The following is a 19,554-nucleotide window of genomic DNA, read 5'->3' as shown; positions in this document are numbered from 1 at the left end:
GGGGAGGATAAGTATGAGAGAACGGACCAAATTGAATTACTGAATGAACAGTTGACTCGTTTATACTTAAATTGGTATGATTTAACGGATTATATTATCTTTTCACTATTCTTTAAACTCTAGACTGGTAATGCAATAGGGTAAACTCTGTAGGGTTAATGGGTAGATTACGTATTTACATATGTAAATCTACCCAGTCCACTCTTAAGGAAATCTACGTTTTTACGAATTTTCGCACTTTTTTTATAACAATTTTATGGTTATTAGACTTCTGAAGGACACATTACTGGAAAAATGTACGAATCATTCAATCATGTTGTTGCAATGCTATGGCGTCGACTATTTTGATCAAGTTTAATAATATTTTTACGTAAAGTTTCACTCTCTGGTTACATATTTACATATTTGCGTTGTAACGCTTTATTTATTGTTAGGCCTACGTATGCATGTCGATACTAAATATTTTACAACGTTAGTTTCCAACTCGTTCCTGAATTTCAGAATTCTTCCTATTTCACTGGGTTGGGTGGGTCATCCTTCTTTTTCATACTGGACAGAAACGCTCTTCCGCTTATGAAGCGTGGTGGTTGTGGTGGCGGCGCGTCGTCTTCCGGCAATGGCAGCGAATCAGCCTTGTTACCAAGCAGAGTTAGGATAACAGTGATCATAGCGAACAAAATCTGTGCAAGAGTAAATTTTTAATTGGGAAAAATTACATAAAAATGTGAAAACTGAAATATTTCTATTTTTACCAAAAAGAGCTTCATATCTTAAATGGTTTTTTTATCTGGGCCGGATTTCAGAAATATTTAGACCTTCGTATTTATGTCACGAAGAAGCTGATCAATAGAGAGAAAAATGGTTTGGAGTGAGCTTTGTCATTTTTTAAACAATCTTTTTCTTTAAATGTCTTTTTGTGATATTTAAAAGTTAAATGCCATTAATTTAGTCATTTAACAATGGTTCGTTACATTGTACAAGTTATGCATGCGTCTGGTTTTAAAAATTTTATGTGAATGTAAGAAAAATATTTATTTAAGTATATGTGCAAACGTATGTATGTAACTTCGCAATTTTGTCGTAGTGTTCTTCATTTGCACAATATTCTCTAAAAAGTTTTATACATAGGTATGCATGTATTGTCGTCTGGAACTGCATTTATGATATTTTGAACCTTGAAGACAGCATTGTATTTCTAACTTCGAATGTGTACCGATGTCGTCATTCATGCGTAAATAGCTTACTATGCTACAGATGAGGTAAAAAAACTCGTTACACCTTAGGATTAGTAGGAGTTTGTCCTCCCCCTTTGCCACTCCCTACTGCCTAAGGGATATGCACATGTTAGAAAAAAATTGTTTATACTTATCCTTAATGAAAAAGTTAACTAAATATATACGGGCATGAACTAGTCCACATTTATTTTTCATCAAAGATTTTCATGAAATCTAAGGTTAGCGTAGTGATTGTTAGATTTGTTTTATTGAGCAAAATACGAGAAATTTTACGAAATGTAAACGTTTAACTGGAATAAAATACCGGTTACGAAATTTTGTAAGTATCATAAGATTTTGTCGAAAATCAAGTCACTACGCTTACGATTTTTACTAAACCTGACCCTTTGTTTTTTCTTCGTAAACTATTTTACAATACTACGGATACGAAGAAATAACTATTACCCTCATTGCCATTGTTACCTGATAAATTATTTTTTTATAAAAATGCAACAACAAAAAAGTGATGTTAATGTTATCCGTGTTGTTTGTAAAAATACATTTTCTATGTACTTTGATGAGTCAGCTTAATAAGACATGCAATCATGTGCCAATTTATTAGACACATTTATTAAATACTTTCTTTTACAAAATTCTAGATAAACTACACTATATACACAGCTGGGTGAAATAATGGAAGTTTTTACAGAATCATAAATTTAGACGTACCAATTTATATGCAGAAAAAGCATGAAAGTCGAAGAATGAGATTAAATTACCACGGCGAGATAATGCAAAATATGACGCCTCAATACTTCGCGATGTCATTGTATATACATACATTTATTTATTCAGTAGTCAGTGGAACTTTTCCACTAAATTGTAATACTTCCACGAATTCCTCCTGACGACTTGAAATTTAATAAATTAAAAATCACAGTTCAATTTGTATATAAAAATGCACTTCACCTACAGTAATCACATGATTGAATCGTCTAACACGAAAAAATCATGAATTCGAAAATTATCGCTGTGTTTCTCTTCGTTACCGTTTTGGTTGTCATGACAACCATGGTGGAAGGACAGAATTGCCCGGATGCGAACGGTTGGGCTTGCTGGGCTAACAGGGGTAGGAGAGACCGAAATTGTAATGGTGAGTATAAAGTTTTTTTTAAATTTTGGTCATAAGATTGTAAAAAAATCAAATTATCTCATTTTCAGAACGTGGGTGGGTACGCTGGTGGTCAAAACGCGGTGGGTTCTTTGGACTGCAAACCTGTTACTGTTGTGGACGTTAAGTTGTGGTTATAGGTTTTCATATGTACATACAGCTTAATAAAATCATGACGGGGTACAATTTTATGACAATTTCGGATTATGCATTATAAATATATCTGGCCGCAATTAAGGATGACCAAATAAATCTACTAGCAAACTTTGGAACATTACAGGACGACCTTCATAATTTCATTTTTGTGTGACACGTGTGACACATATTATAATATCGAGATTTAGTATAATGAGGTGTCATTCTTAAGTACATCAGTAAAAGGATTCACTCAACTGCATAAAATATACGGCAGTATGAATATAGAAATATGATTGACGTGATTGATATGGAAAGAAATATGAAACATGAAAACAAGAATAGAAATATGACTGATAATTGACAATTTTGTTCACTAGCTCAACAAGTTTGTACCACACTCAATCAGCTACTTGACTACATATTTATTTAGACAGAAAAATGGTCTATCGATTATTTAATGTTTCATAAAATAAAGACTACAAGAAATATGATGAGCACACAATCTAACGAGGATATTTAATTCTCTAAAAAATTGCTAGTTTGTGCCTCAATAGAATATTTAATCAGTATCTAAATATGCAAAATGGTTGAAATACATACTACTTAAAATTTACATATTACTTACATATGTTCACCTTTACAAGTTTTGCACATGAACATGTATAGGATATAAACATGAACATGTATACTATATAAATTCATGGTTTTGCAAGTACTCATTGGGAAATATAAGAAATATGTACATATGTATGTATGTATGTACCACTTTAAACCCAGGTTACGACTGAGAGAGAGTGTGAGAAAGGCATGCAATCCATGGCATATCCGGTAGTTACTGTATAAGATTTTGTTGATTTGACTTGGCAGAATTAATGGGTAATTAAGCAGTTCATGAAAACCTATTTACTTTCATTTCATTTCATTTCAACTTTTATTCACGTGTAAATGGATATCAGTTAACAATAACTGGTTTGCAAACCATGACACAAAATGCTATAACTATATACGAAGCATAAAAATATCTAACTACATTGTTCTAACATTTACTTCATAAATAATAATAATAGTCATCAGAACGCTTATTAATTATATATTCACGACATGATTGTACAAATTTAACATAACTCATGTTGGGGTCCCAATCCCTAGGTAGTTTGTTCCAAAGTTTAACTGCTCGATAATGTATCGATTTTTGTGCAAACGTATAAGATGGGACGGTCAATAGGGGCCAAGTACGCCTCCCTGAAGACGAACTAATAGAGTGCAAAAGTTTTTTAAACGCATATTTGTACAGAAATAAGTCACGACGTTCTTTAATTGACAGGAGATTGAACTGCGTTAATAAATCATTCACGTTAATTGATTGCTTATTTAACTTAAACCGCGTGTTTTTCCGGTATCGATACTTTTTTGCTAGAGAAGGATAAAGGATAAATAATCCTTTTACTGAATTCATGTACTTATATGTCTCAGACTTCATGAAGTGTACCCCAATTTTTGTAAGTTTATACTTTAGTACAAAGATATCCCTACCAACTCAACTAGCGATCAAATGACTGCTTGGTGAAATCTGTGCATCGTCGTTATAAATAATTCCCAAATAACAGTTGTCATTAAATTCAAAAAATTAATACAAGCACTCAATCTCTACTTTCAAGAATTCTAAGATTTGAGTTTACGAGCTTGTGAGAACAAAATATTTTTCGAAGTAAAAAATGTCCCCTTATTTGAATATGTCCGAGCTAGTGTAATAAATTAGTAATCAGAGTGCGTGAGACCTCCGATCCTTTCTTTATGATGCTCAATGACACTCCATTTAGTCAGCAAATATTTAATTTTATTACAATTCATGAACAACTCTTAATTTTTATGACTGTTGTACACAATTCTGTCATGAAAATGCATCATTTCCCATCCTTTTTCCAGTATAAAAGCGGATCTTTGAAGTCGAATTTGTCATTACACTTCAACAATTCTAAACTGCAGACATAAATAAATCCGAAGAATAAATTTTCAAAGAATCTGAATCTAGAAAACAAACATGGTTTCCTACGATCCAGAAATCTACCGGAATGTTCCCCTGCTTCCACTAGTAATTCCAAAACTAGAGCGTCTCAACATTTCCGACATCTTGGGCACGGTGGGTCGTGTCTTCGTAAAGCATGGAGTTTTCTCCGATTTCGGGTTTCTCGTCGCCCATCGCCACTTCGATCTGGATTCTGACGAGATTTTAGTGGACTTTGACTCATCCGATGGCCAGATTAGTGTTGCTCTGCCTTGGAAATTTCATTCAAAAGGTAATTATTCTTGAACATACATACACTTTTAAAATTCGAATTTCTTTCTACAAAATTTATACTCTCAATTTTCAACAACGAGGCAAACTAATTTTCTTCGACGTAAATCTCCTATTGATCTTTAATTTTCCAAAATTATTTTCCTTTTGCAGTGAACAAGGTGCAAGGCCCGGGCAATCTGGATCATTTTGAATCATTCGGACTCAGCCGGGACAACAAGGGGGCGACTTCCGTTCTGGCAATGACGTGGGCATTTGATTCTGACGGAGACATTCATCCCTTCGAGTTCGAGATGCGAGGAGATGGGGAAACTTCCCACCGGGAACCACCCCCACCGGCATTTGTGGCCGATTTATTCGCAACTCTGAAGCGTCTTGGTGTCGAAAATATTTTTGGACTTCGCCGTTGTGCCCCCAAATTCTGGGAAACTACGGATGACGCCAAGCGAGCCAATATTTCCCACTTTGGTGACGTCCCCATTCCACTGGAGTTGCGCGATAAGATGAAAGTCATCTATTGGTCATTTAATGCTACAGGGGAAAGCAAGGTGAATGGTATCTGCGTGGGCTGCACCTGTTCCGCCCACGGAGACGGAAATTCTTGCAATTGCAAGTAAATTTAACAATTTTGAACTATTTCATAATAAAGGAACGGTTATAAAGTTGGAAATTTTGACGAAATAAAATGAAATTGTTTTTTTCCTTTGTTTGAAGAAATATTGTATATGTAATATACAACCAATTGATTCATTCATAATTGATCATTCACAGTATTTAGAGGGCAATATCAACATAAATTTATACCATAATGCAGGTCTTTGGTCCGCATATGAAAATATTGGGAAACACTTTCTTGGAATTTTGACTTTCACCCAATGCAATGAAACATATCCTACAATTTACACGAGAAGGGTAGCATTCTAAGTTATGACATGCGTGTACTTAAATATATATGTACTTACATATCTGGACCGCATGAAATAAATTCATAAAAGTAAATTACAAAATTTCCAAAAGCAATCTTAGTGAAGATTCACATAAATATAATTATAGATTACGCATAAAATCTTCCGTTTGTATGAACTCTACATATCTATGTACATATAATTACGCAATTGTCAGTCCTTTAATGCACTGCAATGTCGTATGAATTTGTATGCATGTGTCATGTGTAAAACTGCTCTATCTTATGACTTGTAATTAACTATTAACGTGTTTATTAATCAACGTGTTTCCAAAAATTAATGTATATTTATTTCATGATGATGGCCACACATTGATCAACTAATCGCTGTTTCATGGTCTTTCTTCTCCAACTGATCCATCCACATGGACGCGTATTCCCCACCTTTCGCCAGGAGAGTTTCATGTCTGCAAATTAATTATAACTCATTTACATACATGCTCACACTTCCTCTCGATAATAAATGAAATGCATGCTTTAAAGTAGAATAATATTATTTTACTTACGATCCACTCTCAACTATTCGCCCTCCCATGAGAACGATAATTTCGTCGGCATGCGTTATCGTCGACAGTCTGTGAGCCACGATCAGACTCGTCCGATTTTTGCAAATGTTTTTGAGGACGGATTGAATTTTTCGTTCAGTTTTTGTATCAAGGGCTGATGTGGCTTCGTCGAGGATGAGAATTGGAGGATTTTTCAGAATAGTTCTGGCAATGGCTATTCGCTATGTTTAAATTGAATGAAATTAAATTTTGCAATACGATAGAAAACATGGTGGCATTTATTCCGAGTTCGCATGCAAACTTTTGCAACATAATTTTGAAAAAAAATCTGCGAACCAAATAGTCAAGTTCGCATAAATGGATGTTCAAGACAATTTTGCGAACTTAATATGCGTTTTTTTTTCTAACGATGCGAAGTCGTCGTAAATACCTTCATTTACATACTTCATATGAACATTTTTGTGTTTATGTACATACCTGATTCTCACCGCCGCTGAGCTTCAAACCCCTTTCTCCTACCTGAAAATATGTGATGTGCAATTTATATTATCGGATTTACCAACTATTTTAATTTTCTACCGTCTAACACACCTTGCTGTCATATTTATCTGGAAATTCTAAAATTGCGTCATGGATGTAAGCACATTTTGCTGCATGTTGAACATCATTTTCCGTGATTTGATCCATTTCATCGGTAGGCTTTCCATACTTGATATTATTTCTAAACTCATTGTCAGATATATAAATGGGGTTTATCATTAACAAGAAATATTATGCATAGCGAATAAAATTATACATCCGTACGTAATCGTATCATCGAAGAGTACACAATCTTGAGGAACAACTCCAATTGCTCCCCGTAGAGAAGCTTGTGTAACTTTGGTTACATCCTGATTATCAATTAAAATCCGTCCAGATGACGAGTTGTAAAGTCTAAATATCAATTTCATAACGGTCGATTTGCCCGAGCCGGTTGGACCAACCTGTGGTAAATATAATTGTGTATTGATTTATATAATTATTGCTAATTCAGATTATTGTGTAATTACTAATGCCATGGTTTTCCCAGCTTCCACCCTGAAGCTTATCTCAGACAGGACTTCCCTCTCTGGCACGTAGCTAAATGACACATTTTCAAATCTAACCTCCCCCTCAGCGACCTCTAAATTAGGAGCATTTGGATCATCGCAAATTTCTGGGGTGAGTTCCAATAATTCCACAACGTCGGCCGCATTAATTATAACTTTCTGTCCCCACCTGTTAAATATTACACATTTGCATTATGCAAATTGCATACGTAGATAATTATAATTACATCCCAAGTTTGTTTGCTAACTTACTCATACACCCAACTCATCGAGTCGAAGGGTTGATACGTACTCCAAAAGAACGCTTCTAGCATGACATAGTCACCCAGAGTGAGTTCCGAGTCTCCCAGTACCATCCAGTAACACCACATTTTCGCTGCCGTCTGACCCACCATTCGAACCACATTCTCCAAAAACCAGGACATCGTATTGGCAAAGTGAGAATTAAATTTGAGCAGTTTCGACTCCTGAAATGCTTCCTTGAACCTGTCCACTTCGTATCGCTCCTTGCAAAAGTATTTCACGGTCTCATAGTTGAGCAGGGCATCCACGGATTTCTTCATCTTTTCATTGGAATCCTTCTTGTTTATCTTTTCCAAGCTCGTTTTCCACGTGGACATTATAAACTTGGCGACCACGAGGAAACCCGTGGTGACTAGGACGATGGAGGTTATCTTCCATGGGTATCGAACGGTGAGGTGGGTTATTGAGACGTACAAGGTCAACCACTCGGGAATTACTTTGAGTAACATTTGTTTCAAAAAGTAGGTAAAGTATGAAGACGCCGACTGCAATTTGGTGAGACGACCGCCTGTCCCTTGTTCCAAGTGCCATCGGACACTTTGATGCTGTAGTTTGGTGTAAATCTCGACCTAGGGAAAAATGGGGAGTCGGTGTAAATAATTATATTTTGTATGATTTGTAAAATTCAGTGGGGAATAAGGTTTACCTGCAATCTGCCTTCAGAGTCAGATTCAACATTTCTCCACAAGTAGGTGCGAATAGTATGAGTCATCCCGTACCTTGAGGACAACTTTAACACGGCTATGAGAAGGAGCAGTTCCCAGCGAAAGTTGGACATATTCAGCTCGAGCTTGGCATTTGTGTGGCTTGTGTCATTGTCGGTGATGTTAGTTCTAGATGAGGTGAAAGTCATCGAGTCCACTAAAGGCAAGATAAATAATAATGAAGTGAATAATTGCATTTGATTATTAATAATGAGCGGATAATTATTGAGATCGATTTGCTAGTCCGTCTGTCTGTCAGTGCGATAACTCTGGAACGAGTCAACCTTTTAGAGTTCTGATTTCGAATATTGACATCTAAATTTAAAGTAAGACAATTGTCAAACATATCGAATTTCTTGTTTTGACGGAGTTAGACGTTGTTCAGGTCAGGGATTTCAGAAATCGTTGCAATTTTGATGTATGTACATATGTATGTACTTCTACCTCGAGTAGTCAAAGGTCAAGTCAAAGTCGAAGTCAAAGGTCAAATATGTCGAATCTCAAAAATGTCAAATTAGATATTTTCGAGTTTGGTAGCAAATAAGGCGGAGGCAAACATGTAGCATTTTTTCGATACTCCGTTTCGGCGAGTATTTATGTGTATGTATTATACCGTTGCTTGACTTTATTTCATTACAACCTTATGTTTTTTCTTACCGATTTGTTTGTCCAAAATTTGCTTGAGCAAGTCCACAGGGAGGTCAATGAGTACTAAAAGCACACAGATTCCTGCCGACACTCTCGCCTTATAACTTTTCGGGAGAAAGTATGGCTTCAGAAGCGATATAACTTTTATTGCGTGTGCGATTGATTTTCTTATCTCAAGTTTCTGATAAGCCTCAACTAGTCTTTCACCGTATAGTTCATTCAATAATAAAATTCCTACGGATACATATCTGCTTAAGAGTGTGACATAATAATATGCAAAATATGTGGCTTGATCATTACCAAAAATGGAAAGGATTTGAAGGATCTTGTAAAAAACGACTACATTTTGGACTACGAATAAGCTAATTATCCATGATACCGAATTTTTTCCATTCTCAATTTCGAGAATTTCACATAAAAATGGGATGCTAAATACTTTTAGGGCTAACGCTAGAGTGAAAAAGAATTGAATGTGATGAAATATTAGAGTCAAGTCGATGGAATTTTCGTTTGATTGCGGAAGTAAGGAAAATTCGAATAGTGATACGATCGAAGTAACTCCAACTACAAGTTTCTGTAAATCACACAAACAGTTCTATTTAAAAAAAATGATTCAAAATATTTAATTTATTTACGGTTACCGAAATATTCGATTTTATTTTTGTAGCTTGAAGATCCATAGTTTAATCTGCCTGCAAGCTAGGTACTTTTTTTTAGATCATTTTCTCCTGATTCAAGGATGATCGCGAACAATTAGAAATAAGGATGAGTATAGCAGAGCAAGCTCTTTTTCCTGACGTTGACATTTTGATTTAACCAGGTAATGGATCAATACATATCTATATACATATGTTGCAAAAACGTTCTTTGCTTATCTCTAAACCTCCGATAACTTCGGCTTTTCGCACGCAGTAATGATGTTTGACTTGTGTACCGGCCATGCAAAATAGGTTCTGTGATACATAAACATAACAAGGCATGAGTTTGTTCATGGGAAAGCATGGGCATGAGCATCCTCCTCCTTAGAACTGTCACTATCGATGAAACTATTGCCAAATTTCAAGTCCTAAAACTGTGAATGTTTCATCATAGTGCTACATACATATACCGCGAGTAGGAGCATGCTAACAAAATTACTGAGGTAATCTTATCGTATTTAATTTTAGTGTCTCAATTTCCCTGAACCTTAAGGTGTCTCATAGTCATTTTCTGCTTCCGGAACCCTAGTAATGCTGGATATAGTACATACGTGTAAATTCGTTAGGCACAGTTCAGCGTTTATGAACTTGAGTATCATAAAAAATAAATAAATATGTATCAAAGTTCTGCTAAGGGCTTCCAATTAAATTTAGGGTACTTGTACGTACATATGTACACAAATGTAGATTATTTGAGCTCCAGATAATTTATAATTTATTATTTTAGTAGTGAAAATTTATGACATTAAGGTTAGTTCATTCATTGAAGACTGGCTAAATAGTTGTCATGTGTATGCAAGTGTCATGTGGGTAAGCCTGTCATCGGAGATTGTTACTTGCATTCAAGATTATAAAAATACGAGAGATTGACACAAAAACGTTTTTGCATACATATCGCGGTTGAAGGTGCATTCAATAATTGTTCACGTATTAATGGTTTTATTCCCTTATGAAATTTATTTCAACATATTTGCAACTATTTATATCACACGTGTGCTTTATTCACATAGAAAATTTGTAACCCCTCAAAAAATTTTGATATCCACGGAAGGAATCCTTACACACGAATCATTCATTGTCACCATAGTCTGTTACACATAACAAGCGGTGAATTACTAATTTTACTAATACTTAATTTATTACTTTCTCCATAATGATGCAATACTGTCTTACCAGATACAAAAACAGGAAACTGGACGAACTCAAGAAATGATGAAAGTCATGTTTATCCCAAGGTCCCCAGAGGCAGGGTTGATTCAAATCCGCGGATTCTGCCTGCGTAAGATGTCATTCGAATGTGGAGGGAAGTTCGGAGAGATATTCTCGCATGGTAAATGCGGCCAAGTAAACTGCGAAGCAAATCCAACTGACAACATCCTTTATCGAGAAGCGGCGTTCTTCAGCGACCTGCCGATTCAATTATTAAAACCAATTCAAATTTTACAAGAAACTTACTGCTTAGGAATAATTTACTACCTTGCAAATAAAGTGGACCACGATGACGAAGATTATGTTAAACTCAACCAGTAACAAGACTTGTTCGGAATGCAGATCGCGAATCGGCCACCCAAAAAATATTGGAGGAATTATCACGAGTGTGTTCAAAAACCATTGTAAAATAATCACAAATAAAGAAATTGAGCGATCTGGTCGTATCAGTTGGTCCCATGTGAATCGTCTCCAAAAAATTGAGAACATCTTGGTCAGAGATGTCACCGCTTCAAAATCTAGATTAAAACATCATTTTCAGACAGCTTTGTGGTATCTGGAATTTTATTTAATGTGAACATATTTACGTTGAGCATCGTCATCATCATCTTTCAGCTCTTGATAATACCCGAGGTAGTAAAAGTAGAATGCGTGCAAGGTAAAGGCCAGCTCTAGTAGGACCAATTTTACATAGTGGAAAATTAGGTGATCGATTGTATCTTTTTGTGAATAATATCCCATAGCGAGAAATAGTTCTAGAAAATTGTTGACCACTGCGATGATTGTGGCCCAAAATCTGTGGAGAAAATATTGGTTATGTACATAATATTTAAATGTAGTGCTTCGCAATTATGTAGCTTTGCAGGGTTTGCGTGAAAAACAACTGCAAAAAATTGTTTATTCGCAGGCACAATTTCTTGCAGGAGTGCCAGAAATGCAAGATATAAGCGCTTTATAGCCTATAATTATGATAGAAGGGCGAGCCGTTAGGTGGCGCATATTTTTTGCATTTCTTGCATGTTTTGCAGTGCAGTGCAAGAAATGTAAAGGGTGTAGGAAATCAGGCCTTGTAGCCTTGTGATCAGCATCCTTACGGGGACATGTATGTTGGGTGTCGAAGCTGGCAGACACGGATCCATGAGAGAATATAAAGCATATCGGTGCATGGAGCATCTAACAAAATTCAACTTTAAAAAATTGCATGCACTAAATTCAGCTAAAGTACTTGTATGTATGTATTACCAAGAAGATAGCTGCTCAAGTTAGGACAAACGTGATACATGGCAGAAATAATTCCCTTCAGAATCAACATCATCGCGAAAGCAGTGTCAATCCCGGACTTGTCAGGAATTCCGCATTCTATAATTTGTAAAAAATGATCATTCACTTCGGTTCCTAATTTTTACTTCTTAAAAGTCTGTATTACTGACCAATGGCTCGTGGAGGGTGGTTGGGATCATTAATAAATGGGACAGCTGCTTGGATAAAAATTGTTCTATTCGGCCAGACGAGTCTTCTTAAAACGAGATAAATCAGCAGAGTAATTCCTGCCACCGTGAAAACAAAACTTGACGTGATGGCGTTCATTTCGTAAAACTTCATTGATAGAGATGACGCCGGAAAGAGGTGGGACCGGTAGGAACATACATTGTTGAAGTAGCAGCTTGACAAGTCTGCCGACGTTGTTAGTGCCTACGCATGATATTCAAAATATGTACGTATGTACATAAACTCCGTTTCACATCACGTGAGATCACCACATCGAGTACATTAGCCGAATGAGCGAATTATTTTATTATTCGACACCAGTAATTTTTATTTTGGCGTTTAAATTATTCAATTTCGTATGATTTTTACGCCAAAATAAAAATAAGTGGTGTCAAATAATAACTCAAATAATAATCAAATAATTCGGCTCATTCGGCTAATGTACTCCATGTGATGATCTCTGTGAAACGGAGTTTACATACATCTCTCACAATTCTGGTGCACAGATATATTTGTGTTGCACATATGTATCTCTGCCTGGTTTTGAGATAAGGCTTACCATTATCCGTGTAAATATGAATATGACCACGCCAAAGAAGTAGTGCAAAGTAGCATGTATGGCGTCCGGTAGGTAATGGCGATGTTGGTCTATGTCGTGTTCTTGGGCGGCTGCTCTTGACTCGGCCACCGTTAAAGGTTGTAAAAGGACTCTAGCTTTTCCCAAAAGTCTTCAGTTGTAAAAACATAAATATGGTAAACACTTGGCAAAAATATTTACCGTTTTGAAGATACATACGTAAATATTAGATAAATGCTTACTCATAATCGTCTGCATGGTACCTTACCACAGCGACTGCTGGAATTATTTCTAACCGAGAACTCCTAGCCAAGAGGAATAATTTGGTTTTGACTTGATCATTTAGAAACTAAAACGTTGGGCATACTTAGGACAACCTTCGTTTATCTCGCAAACTGAACACAGCAAAACAGCTTGCAAAATTTTATGACATTTGCAAGATTTCGCAAAACTTTTGCTAGAAAACCATAGAATTTTTCATATGTGTATTTACTTAAGAACTGAGCAGTTTCTTCCCAAAATTACATGTACACTTCGCAAACTAATTTTTCCATAACAAGATGTAACTTACAGAATCCATGCAAAGCAAACTAAATCAAAATAGGATATCAAGCTTTGCGAAATCATACATATTGTGCGAATTGTTTCAAAACATAACTTTTTGGGCTGCGAAAATTTTCTGAATGAGTTGCTATGCTAGATAAATTGAACGTTGTCGAGAATACGCCCAATATACATACATATGTAATCCTAATAAATTTAACAACACTTCTAGATTGGTTAAACTGGCAAAGAAAGAAGGAAAGTATTCTTACCGTATAATCAAGTATATGGAAAGTGAGGCCACATAACTGCATGTGAAGTATACAATCACAAAGGGAAGGTTCCAAAGGGAGGGTTGACCCTCCTTTGTCTTGTCCCAAGCGGAAGGATAAATTTGAATCTGCAACCGATTTTTCCTTTCAACTTGATGGTTATGATGGTCATCATCTTCACCTTCGGAGGTGCAAAGTTTGTCATCGCTCAGAACCACGATGGCAATGGCGAACCCACCCCTGAAGGAATCCACTCTACCGGTCATTTCCCATTGCTACATATCACGGTAATAATTATTGGTGCATGAAGACTAATTTCTCCAGTAGGTACATAAATAAAGAAGTATAACACAAGCTAAATTAACCATTTAAAGAGGACAAGTAAAAGTCATGATGTCCATAATTCGTGTCACCAGGCGACAGTAGAGTTATCTTAATTCGTGAGGGAGGTTTATTTTTAAGGGATCATTATTCGTAACCAAAAAATGCCAGTCAAATATGTTACTCCGTGGCAACATTTTCACAAACAATTCTTAATTTTTAGCCCGACCCAAGGCTTATGTACCCGTGTTGTCCATCTGTACGATGATAACTCTTTTAAAAATTATCCGATCGACTTGATATTTTCCACACATATAGACCATCCAAATACACAACTCGAGTTCGAAGACTGGTTCGATCGGTCAAGTGGTTGGCCGGTAGGGGTCATATGGGTGTCGGGGGTCAAGGGTAACGAAAATTCAAAATTTGCGTGAAAGTTTATAATGACTTGCAATGGAAGAATATAACGTGGAATTGAATATATTTTTATCTTGAGGTACCCTATGGGGTAAATGCTAATCCTAAGTTATTTCTCGACTCCATACTAAATTTCAGCTGATTATATCAATTTTAAGAAATCGGTGTGGACCACCCCCTAGTGTCCCTCTGCAAATTTTTGTTCATATTTAACTTCCTATTATTTCATGAGAAGGCAGATCTCTAGTCCTAATTTCAGCTTTCCATGTTAATCCCTGAAAATTGTTGGGGGTCACCCCATAGGGTCCTTCCAGATGAAAATTTTCCAGATTCCAATGTATATTCTTCCATGAAGAGCCATAAGAAAACTAAATGCCAAATTTCAGTTCGATATTACGACTTTGCAAAATCAGTTGGAGTCCCTTATCATAGGGTCCCTCAACATAAAAATTTTTCGAATTTGGGTTCATATCCTTCCTTTAGGACCCATTTACTACCTCTGCACCAAATTTCAGCTTTCTACGACAATTTCGAAATTTTGGTGCATAATACCCACCCACCCAGATGACACCTACGGGTCAACCAGGGGACCGCTTTTGCCCATCTTCGAACTCGGTTCCTAACTTTGTCCAATATGCATCTAGTAAAAATTTCAAGTCAATCGGCCAACTCGTTCCAGAGTTATCGAAAGACGGACGGACGGACGGACGAACGGACATGACAATTACAGAAGCCCTGGTTCGGGCTAAAAACAAATGTCGACGTCACGAATTATGGCGAATTTGCCTAGGAACGACAAACGTCTACGCCACGAATTAAGGTAAGGTTTTCTGTGGCAACATATGTCATCGTCACGGGGTATGGAGCGGATTTTGGCGATGACATATGCCTTTGTCACGAATTATGGACAACTCGCCAAAGCGACATATGTATGCCACTTTCACAGATTAAATGGTTAAATACATACATTGATGTGTTTGACCCCTTGTTTTAGCATTGGTTGCGAATTGCCTTCGTAATTTATCGTCCGCTCCACGTCGTATACTGGACACTTGTTATTTGCGTAATTACATAGATATTAGTATTTATGTACATAAATGCACACGCGAATTATTTATGCATGTAAGATCTCCTGGTCTATTTTTTCATAGAACTTACGAAAGGGTCCTGCACAGAAATCATTGTGCAAGGAGGGTTGTCCACCAACGAAGTGATTAGTACCGTCAGATTCGCGGCCTCGTCATAGTTTTTATTTGCAAAATCAAAAAGGTAAAATGTTGACACGGTTGGGGATAGAATTTCAGTTACTGTAGAATCCGTCAACCTGGTTACATATGTAAATGGTTTTCAAACACATTCAACATTGGGAATAGAGTAATGTAATAGAGTGATGTATATTTTAGCCCAGAGAAATTTATAAGGTTTTTTTTAGTATACTTGAGAAATATCCCTTTTTCAATTGTAAGAAGCAATGAAAAATCAATACTCCGAATAGTTCCTCCCGGTGTTTCTACAGTGATTAGGAGTTCAAAATCAAACTCGGGTCCATGTTTCTTTCCATGGTCGATGCACAATGTCCCCCCAGCTTCGTAATACCAGTCACTTATCCTACAAATAAGTACACGATGTATGTATGTATGCATATGATGCGCAAAATTTTTGTACATCTTTATTATGCAAGCTGCATTCTAACTGCCAAAAATTGTTGTGCAGAAATAGAATGCGTTCTGCACAATAATTTTTCTGCATAAATATTTTTCCAGAGAAAAATGTGCACAAGTAGCCCATCAACTTACTCTTCAACCGTTGTCTGGCCATCGGGATTGGATCTGTTGTTGACTATTTCCTCGTAGTTGAACGGTAACCGCAATATTTTATATTGATGTCGTTGTTGTTTTATAGTGAATACGAGTGGAAGAAATTTGTCCGAATTTTTCGAGACTTTAATCTTTACCGTTAATTTAATGTCGTTCAACAATTCTTGATGACTTTTAATATACTTGGCAATGGCAGATGTGCCATTAAACGTGCAAGAAGTGTATTCATAAGGAACTCTGGAGATTGAGGAGTTGACCCAGTGTCCAATCGTGCCGACAAGGTTAATTTTTCACAAATGGGAAATGATGTCACTTCTGATGGTGAAATATCAGAAGCGGAAGAATGGAGGCTAAAAATTGTCGAATAAAAAAGTGTTTGAAATAAATACTGTCCCATTTTTATTATTTAATGAAAATTGGCTCTGGCTCTGAAACTTTTCAAAATTTTAACTTTAACCCATTTTCCACTGTTTACAGATATGTAAAATAACGTGCTAAATACGCACGAAACTAAAACTCGCGAGCACTAGTTATCGAGTTACTTTTAGTTATTTATATAATATAAAATAACAAAAGTTTCGAAAATATTTAAATAGTTGCTGACCAAGAAGAAAGTTCGGCACTAAACGTTCTGACCGCTAGTAAATGTCAACGGGGCTTATGTACATGCACTGTTTGATGGATAAGCGTTGACTATGCAGGTTAGGTTAGGTTAGGTTGCAGGAAGGTAAACATGTATGACCATGAATCACTGGTTATGACTCAACTGAGATTTGTAATTACAGATATTTACCCAAGGTAAGTATACATTGGATGCAACAAATTACGCAAAAATTGTATGGTGACAAATGAAGTCTTTCATACCGATCGAATTAGTCTGGCCAATTCGTACCACGGATATATAGTGCCCTCTTAAAAACAATTACATTTTTTTTAAAGTAAATGCGCTCTCAATTCTATTTAAGTATATTAATGATACAGGCTAAGTAGACTATCCTAAATCCCAAAGAAATATTAAATTGGTAAAGAGTAAAGTTTACTCTGGATTTTGTACATTTAGTTTACTTATATAGTATGTATAGAATTGAAAGTGCATTTGCTTTTCAAAAGAGTGACATTATTTTTAAGAGTGTATTTATCTTATCTCTACATAATCCGTGCACGCAATTTGACGCAATATATTCCATATATCTACGATGTATTATGTAATGGTTTCATAAGCTTTATTGTTCGTAGTGAATGAGTCAATGCACTTTTCCGGTAAAGGAGCTGATTCACTTGCATGGGGACAACATATTTGACAAATAAATTATGCTGCTTATTTTTAGAAAATATTCACCATGATTTCAGGAACTAAAGTTCAGACTTGGACTGGTATAATTTAATATATGTTTGTATATTTCAAAATATTTACTTTACATGATAAACTAGGAATTAATGCATTGTTCAAATCAGTAGAAAATATTTTGAATGACTTATTTATATGGGAGGAAGTATACATAAGTATGTATGCAATTTGTCCATGTACATATATAATTTTTTTATCTAAACACACAAGTCATTGACAATGAAAAGTCCAGTTATATCATAAAAAGCAGGTCAGAAAAATATTACAAGTTGATCTAAGCATTTTTAGTGACAATTTACCTACGTATGCAGATCGATTTCATGATACATATGCACAAGAACGACAAAAATCTGTTAATTTAGTTCACAACGTACATAACTTTAAATACTTTCAAAGTTTATATTCTTTATGATCGTATGAAAGTTTGAAGATTAGCAAACTTGCTGATTTCTCCCAGATTGAAGTACATTCGTAATGGTATGTAGCTATGCATGTATGAGGAGCATCCGGGTTTTATCTGTATGCAATCTATTTATTTATGTAGTTCATATTACTATATACATACATATGACATAGGATTTTGTAATACGTATTATGTGATTATACATATGTACATACATACATTCATACATAGATATATGCCATGAGCTTTATCTTGAGTTTTTGTTGCTACAAGTTTTATGGACTGTAAGTTACAGTCTGTAACTTCACAAAACGAATTAATGCAATTTTTCATGTTGTTGTGGAACAGCGGAGGAAAATTGGACCGATCCATAAATATGTATTTGGAAAGGGTTGAAGAAACAACTTTGGGGAATTTCATATTGAGAAATGATCCAGACTAAAATGTTTCCTAATGACGATGTACATGCATGCATGCATATAAACGATGCACATATGTGGAAAATATATAGGCATGTACATAGTTACAGTTGGAGAAAAGTTAACTTATCCCATAATAAATAATAGTCATGTTGAAATTGTTTTGTCTCAGATTTTGGTTATTAATCATGAAATTTTCCAATAAAATATTTATTTTATTCGATTTCGATTAATTTTGAATTTTGAAATACATTTATTGAAACTTCTCCCTTGATAAATTTAACGCCCACAACAGTGACAGGTTTGCAATCCCAGGAAGCCGCCTTTTCGGTTCCAGTAGCGGAGCCACCCACGTGCTGGAAATTAATTATATGTATATTTACATTTTTTGCCAAATTTATAAAAAAAAATAAAAAATAAAGTGTTGAGCTTACGAGGGCAATTGCTATCTCTGCGACCTTGATCCGCCCAGCAGGCCCATCCATTCCCGTCAGGACAATTCTGTCCTTCAACCATGGTTGTCATAACAACCAAGACCGTAACGAAGAGAAAAACTGCGATAAGTTTGGAATTCATGGCTTGTATTTGTTGATTTATTAAATGATGTGCAGAAGATGTGATGTCTGGTTGCAGTTTCTCCGCTGCATTTTATACCCAAAGATTCCATGATTTTTTAATTTATGAAATGCATCATCGTTTTCAAACGAAATGTTTTTCAAGTTCGTGGAAGGATTTTAATTTTATGGAAAATTTTACGAAGTAGTCAAATACTCAAATAGATAAAATTATTATGCACGACCACGATACATCGCGAAACTATCGATGCACCATATTTCGGTGGACATTTTCATGTTAATTAATACACAGAAGGTTCGTAATATAAAGACCAGTTCGTACTGTTTGATTGTCGGATTTTTAGCAAACAATTATTATTTTATGCACCTGTACGAGGTATAAAATACTTAGTTGGAAATTGGCACTACAATAATAGTGTGACAAATAGTTTTATC

At 35.7% G+C, this 19,554-nt stretch overlaps 3 protein-coding genes and 1 long non-coding RNA gene across 5 annotated transcripts; 1 reads left to right on the top strand and 3 right to left on the bottom strand.

Annotated features, from left to right (window-relative positions):
• The first annotated feature begins 3,480 nt into the window (after positions 1–3,480).
• On the top strand, positions 3,481–5,538 carry LOC110857837. The gene is made up of 3 exons (XM_022106448.2): positions 3,481–4,022; positions 4,450–4,820; positions 4,973–5,538. The coding sequence occupies exons 2-3, from the start codon at positions 4,565–4,567 to the stop codon at positions 5,434–5,436; spliced, it is 720 nt and encodes a 239-aa protein (XP_021962140.1). The 5' UTR covers positions 3,481–4,022; positions 4,450–4,564; the 3' UTR covers positions 5,437–5,538.
• A 471-nt stretch (positions 5,539–6,009) lies between these two features.
• On the bottom strand, positions 6,010–9,836 carry LOC110857606 (ATM1-type heavy metal exporter). The gene is made up of 10 exons (XM_022106205.2): positions 9,674–9,836; positions 9,042–9,606; positions 8,327–8,541; positions 7,630–8,249; positions 7,339–7,546; positions 7,094–7,272; positions 6,881–7,010; positions 6,767–6,808; positions 6,290–6,510; positions 6,010–6,190 (listed from the first exon to the last, which is right to left on the bottom strand). Exons 1-10 carry the CDS (start codon positions 9,710–9,712, stop codon positions 6,100–6,102), a joined length of 2,310 nt encoding a protein of 769 aa, XP_021961897.2. The 5' UTR covers positions 9,713–9,836; the 3' UTR covers positions 6,010–6,099.
• Positions 9,837–10,666: 830 nt separating this feature from the next.
• On the bottom strand, positions 10,667–16,992 carry LOC110857764. Of its 2 annotated transcripts, XM_035858334.1 has the most exons (14): positions 16,354–16,992; positions 15,995–16,165; positions 15,716–15,881; positions 15,525–15,608; positions 13,820–14,094; positions 13,247–13,309; positions 12,987–13,155; positions 12,370–12,631; positions 12,182–12,298; positions 12,034–12,112; positions 11,527–11,735; positions 11,207–11,457; positions 10,904–11,137; positions 10,667–10,818 (listed from the first exon to the last, which is right to left on the bottom strand). In XM_035858334.1, exons 3-13 carry the CDS (start codon positions 15,737–15,739, stop codon positions 11,018–11,020), a joined length of 1,653 nt encoding a protein of 550 aa, XP_035714227.1. In that variant the 5' UTR covers positions 15,740–15,881; positions 15,995–16,165; positions 16,354–16,992; the 3' UTR covers positions 10,667–10,818; positions 10,904–11,017. The 2 variants fall into 2 exon arrangements, with proteins under 2 accessions (XP_035714227.1, XP_021962067.2); XM_022106375.2 differs by having other exon boundaries at positions 15,716–16,165.
• A 1,710-nt stretch (positions 16,993–18,702) lies between these two features.
• LOC110857803 lies at positions 18,703–19,178 on the bottom strand. Its single transcript, XR_002548713.2, has 2 exons — positions 18,979–19,178; positions 18,703–18,900 (listed from the first exon to the last, which is right to left on the bottom strand). It is a non-coding gene; the product is annotated as an uncharacterized LOC110857803 (long non-coding RNA).
• Positions 19,179–19,554: the final 376 nt, after the last annotated feature.

This window comes from Folsomia candida, unplaced genomic scaffold (assembly GCF_002217175.1).
Source record: "Folsomia candida strain VU population unplaced genomic scaffold, ASM221717v1 Fcan01_Sc019, whole genome shotgun sequence".
Lineage (NCBI taxonomy): Eukaryota > Metazoa > Arthropoda > Collembola > Entomobryomorpha > Isotomidae > Folsomia > Folsomia candida.
Note: the sequence above shows the minus strand (reverse complement) of the source record. Positions and strands in the feature narration are given on the sequence as shown.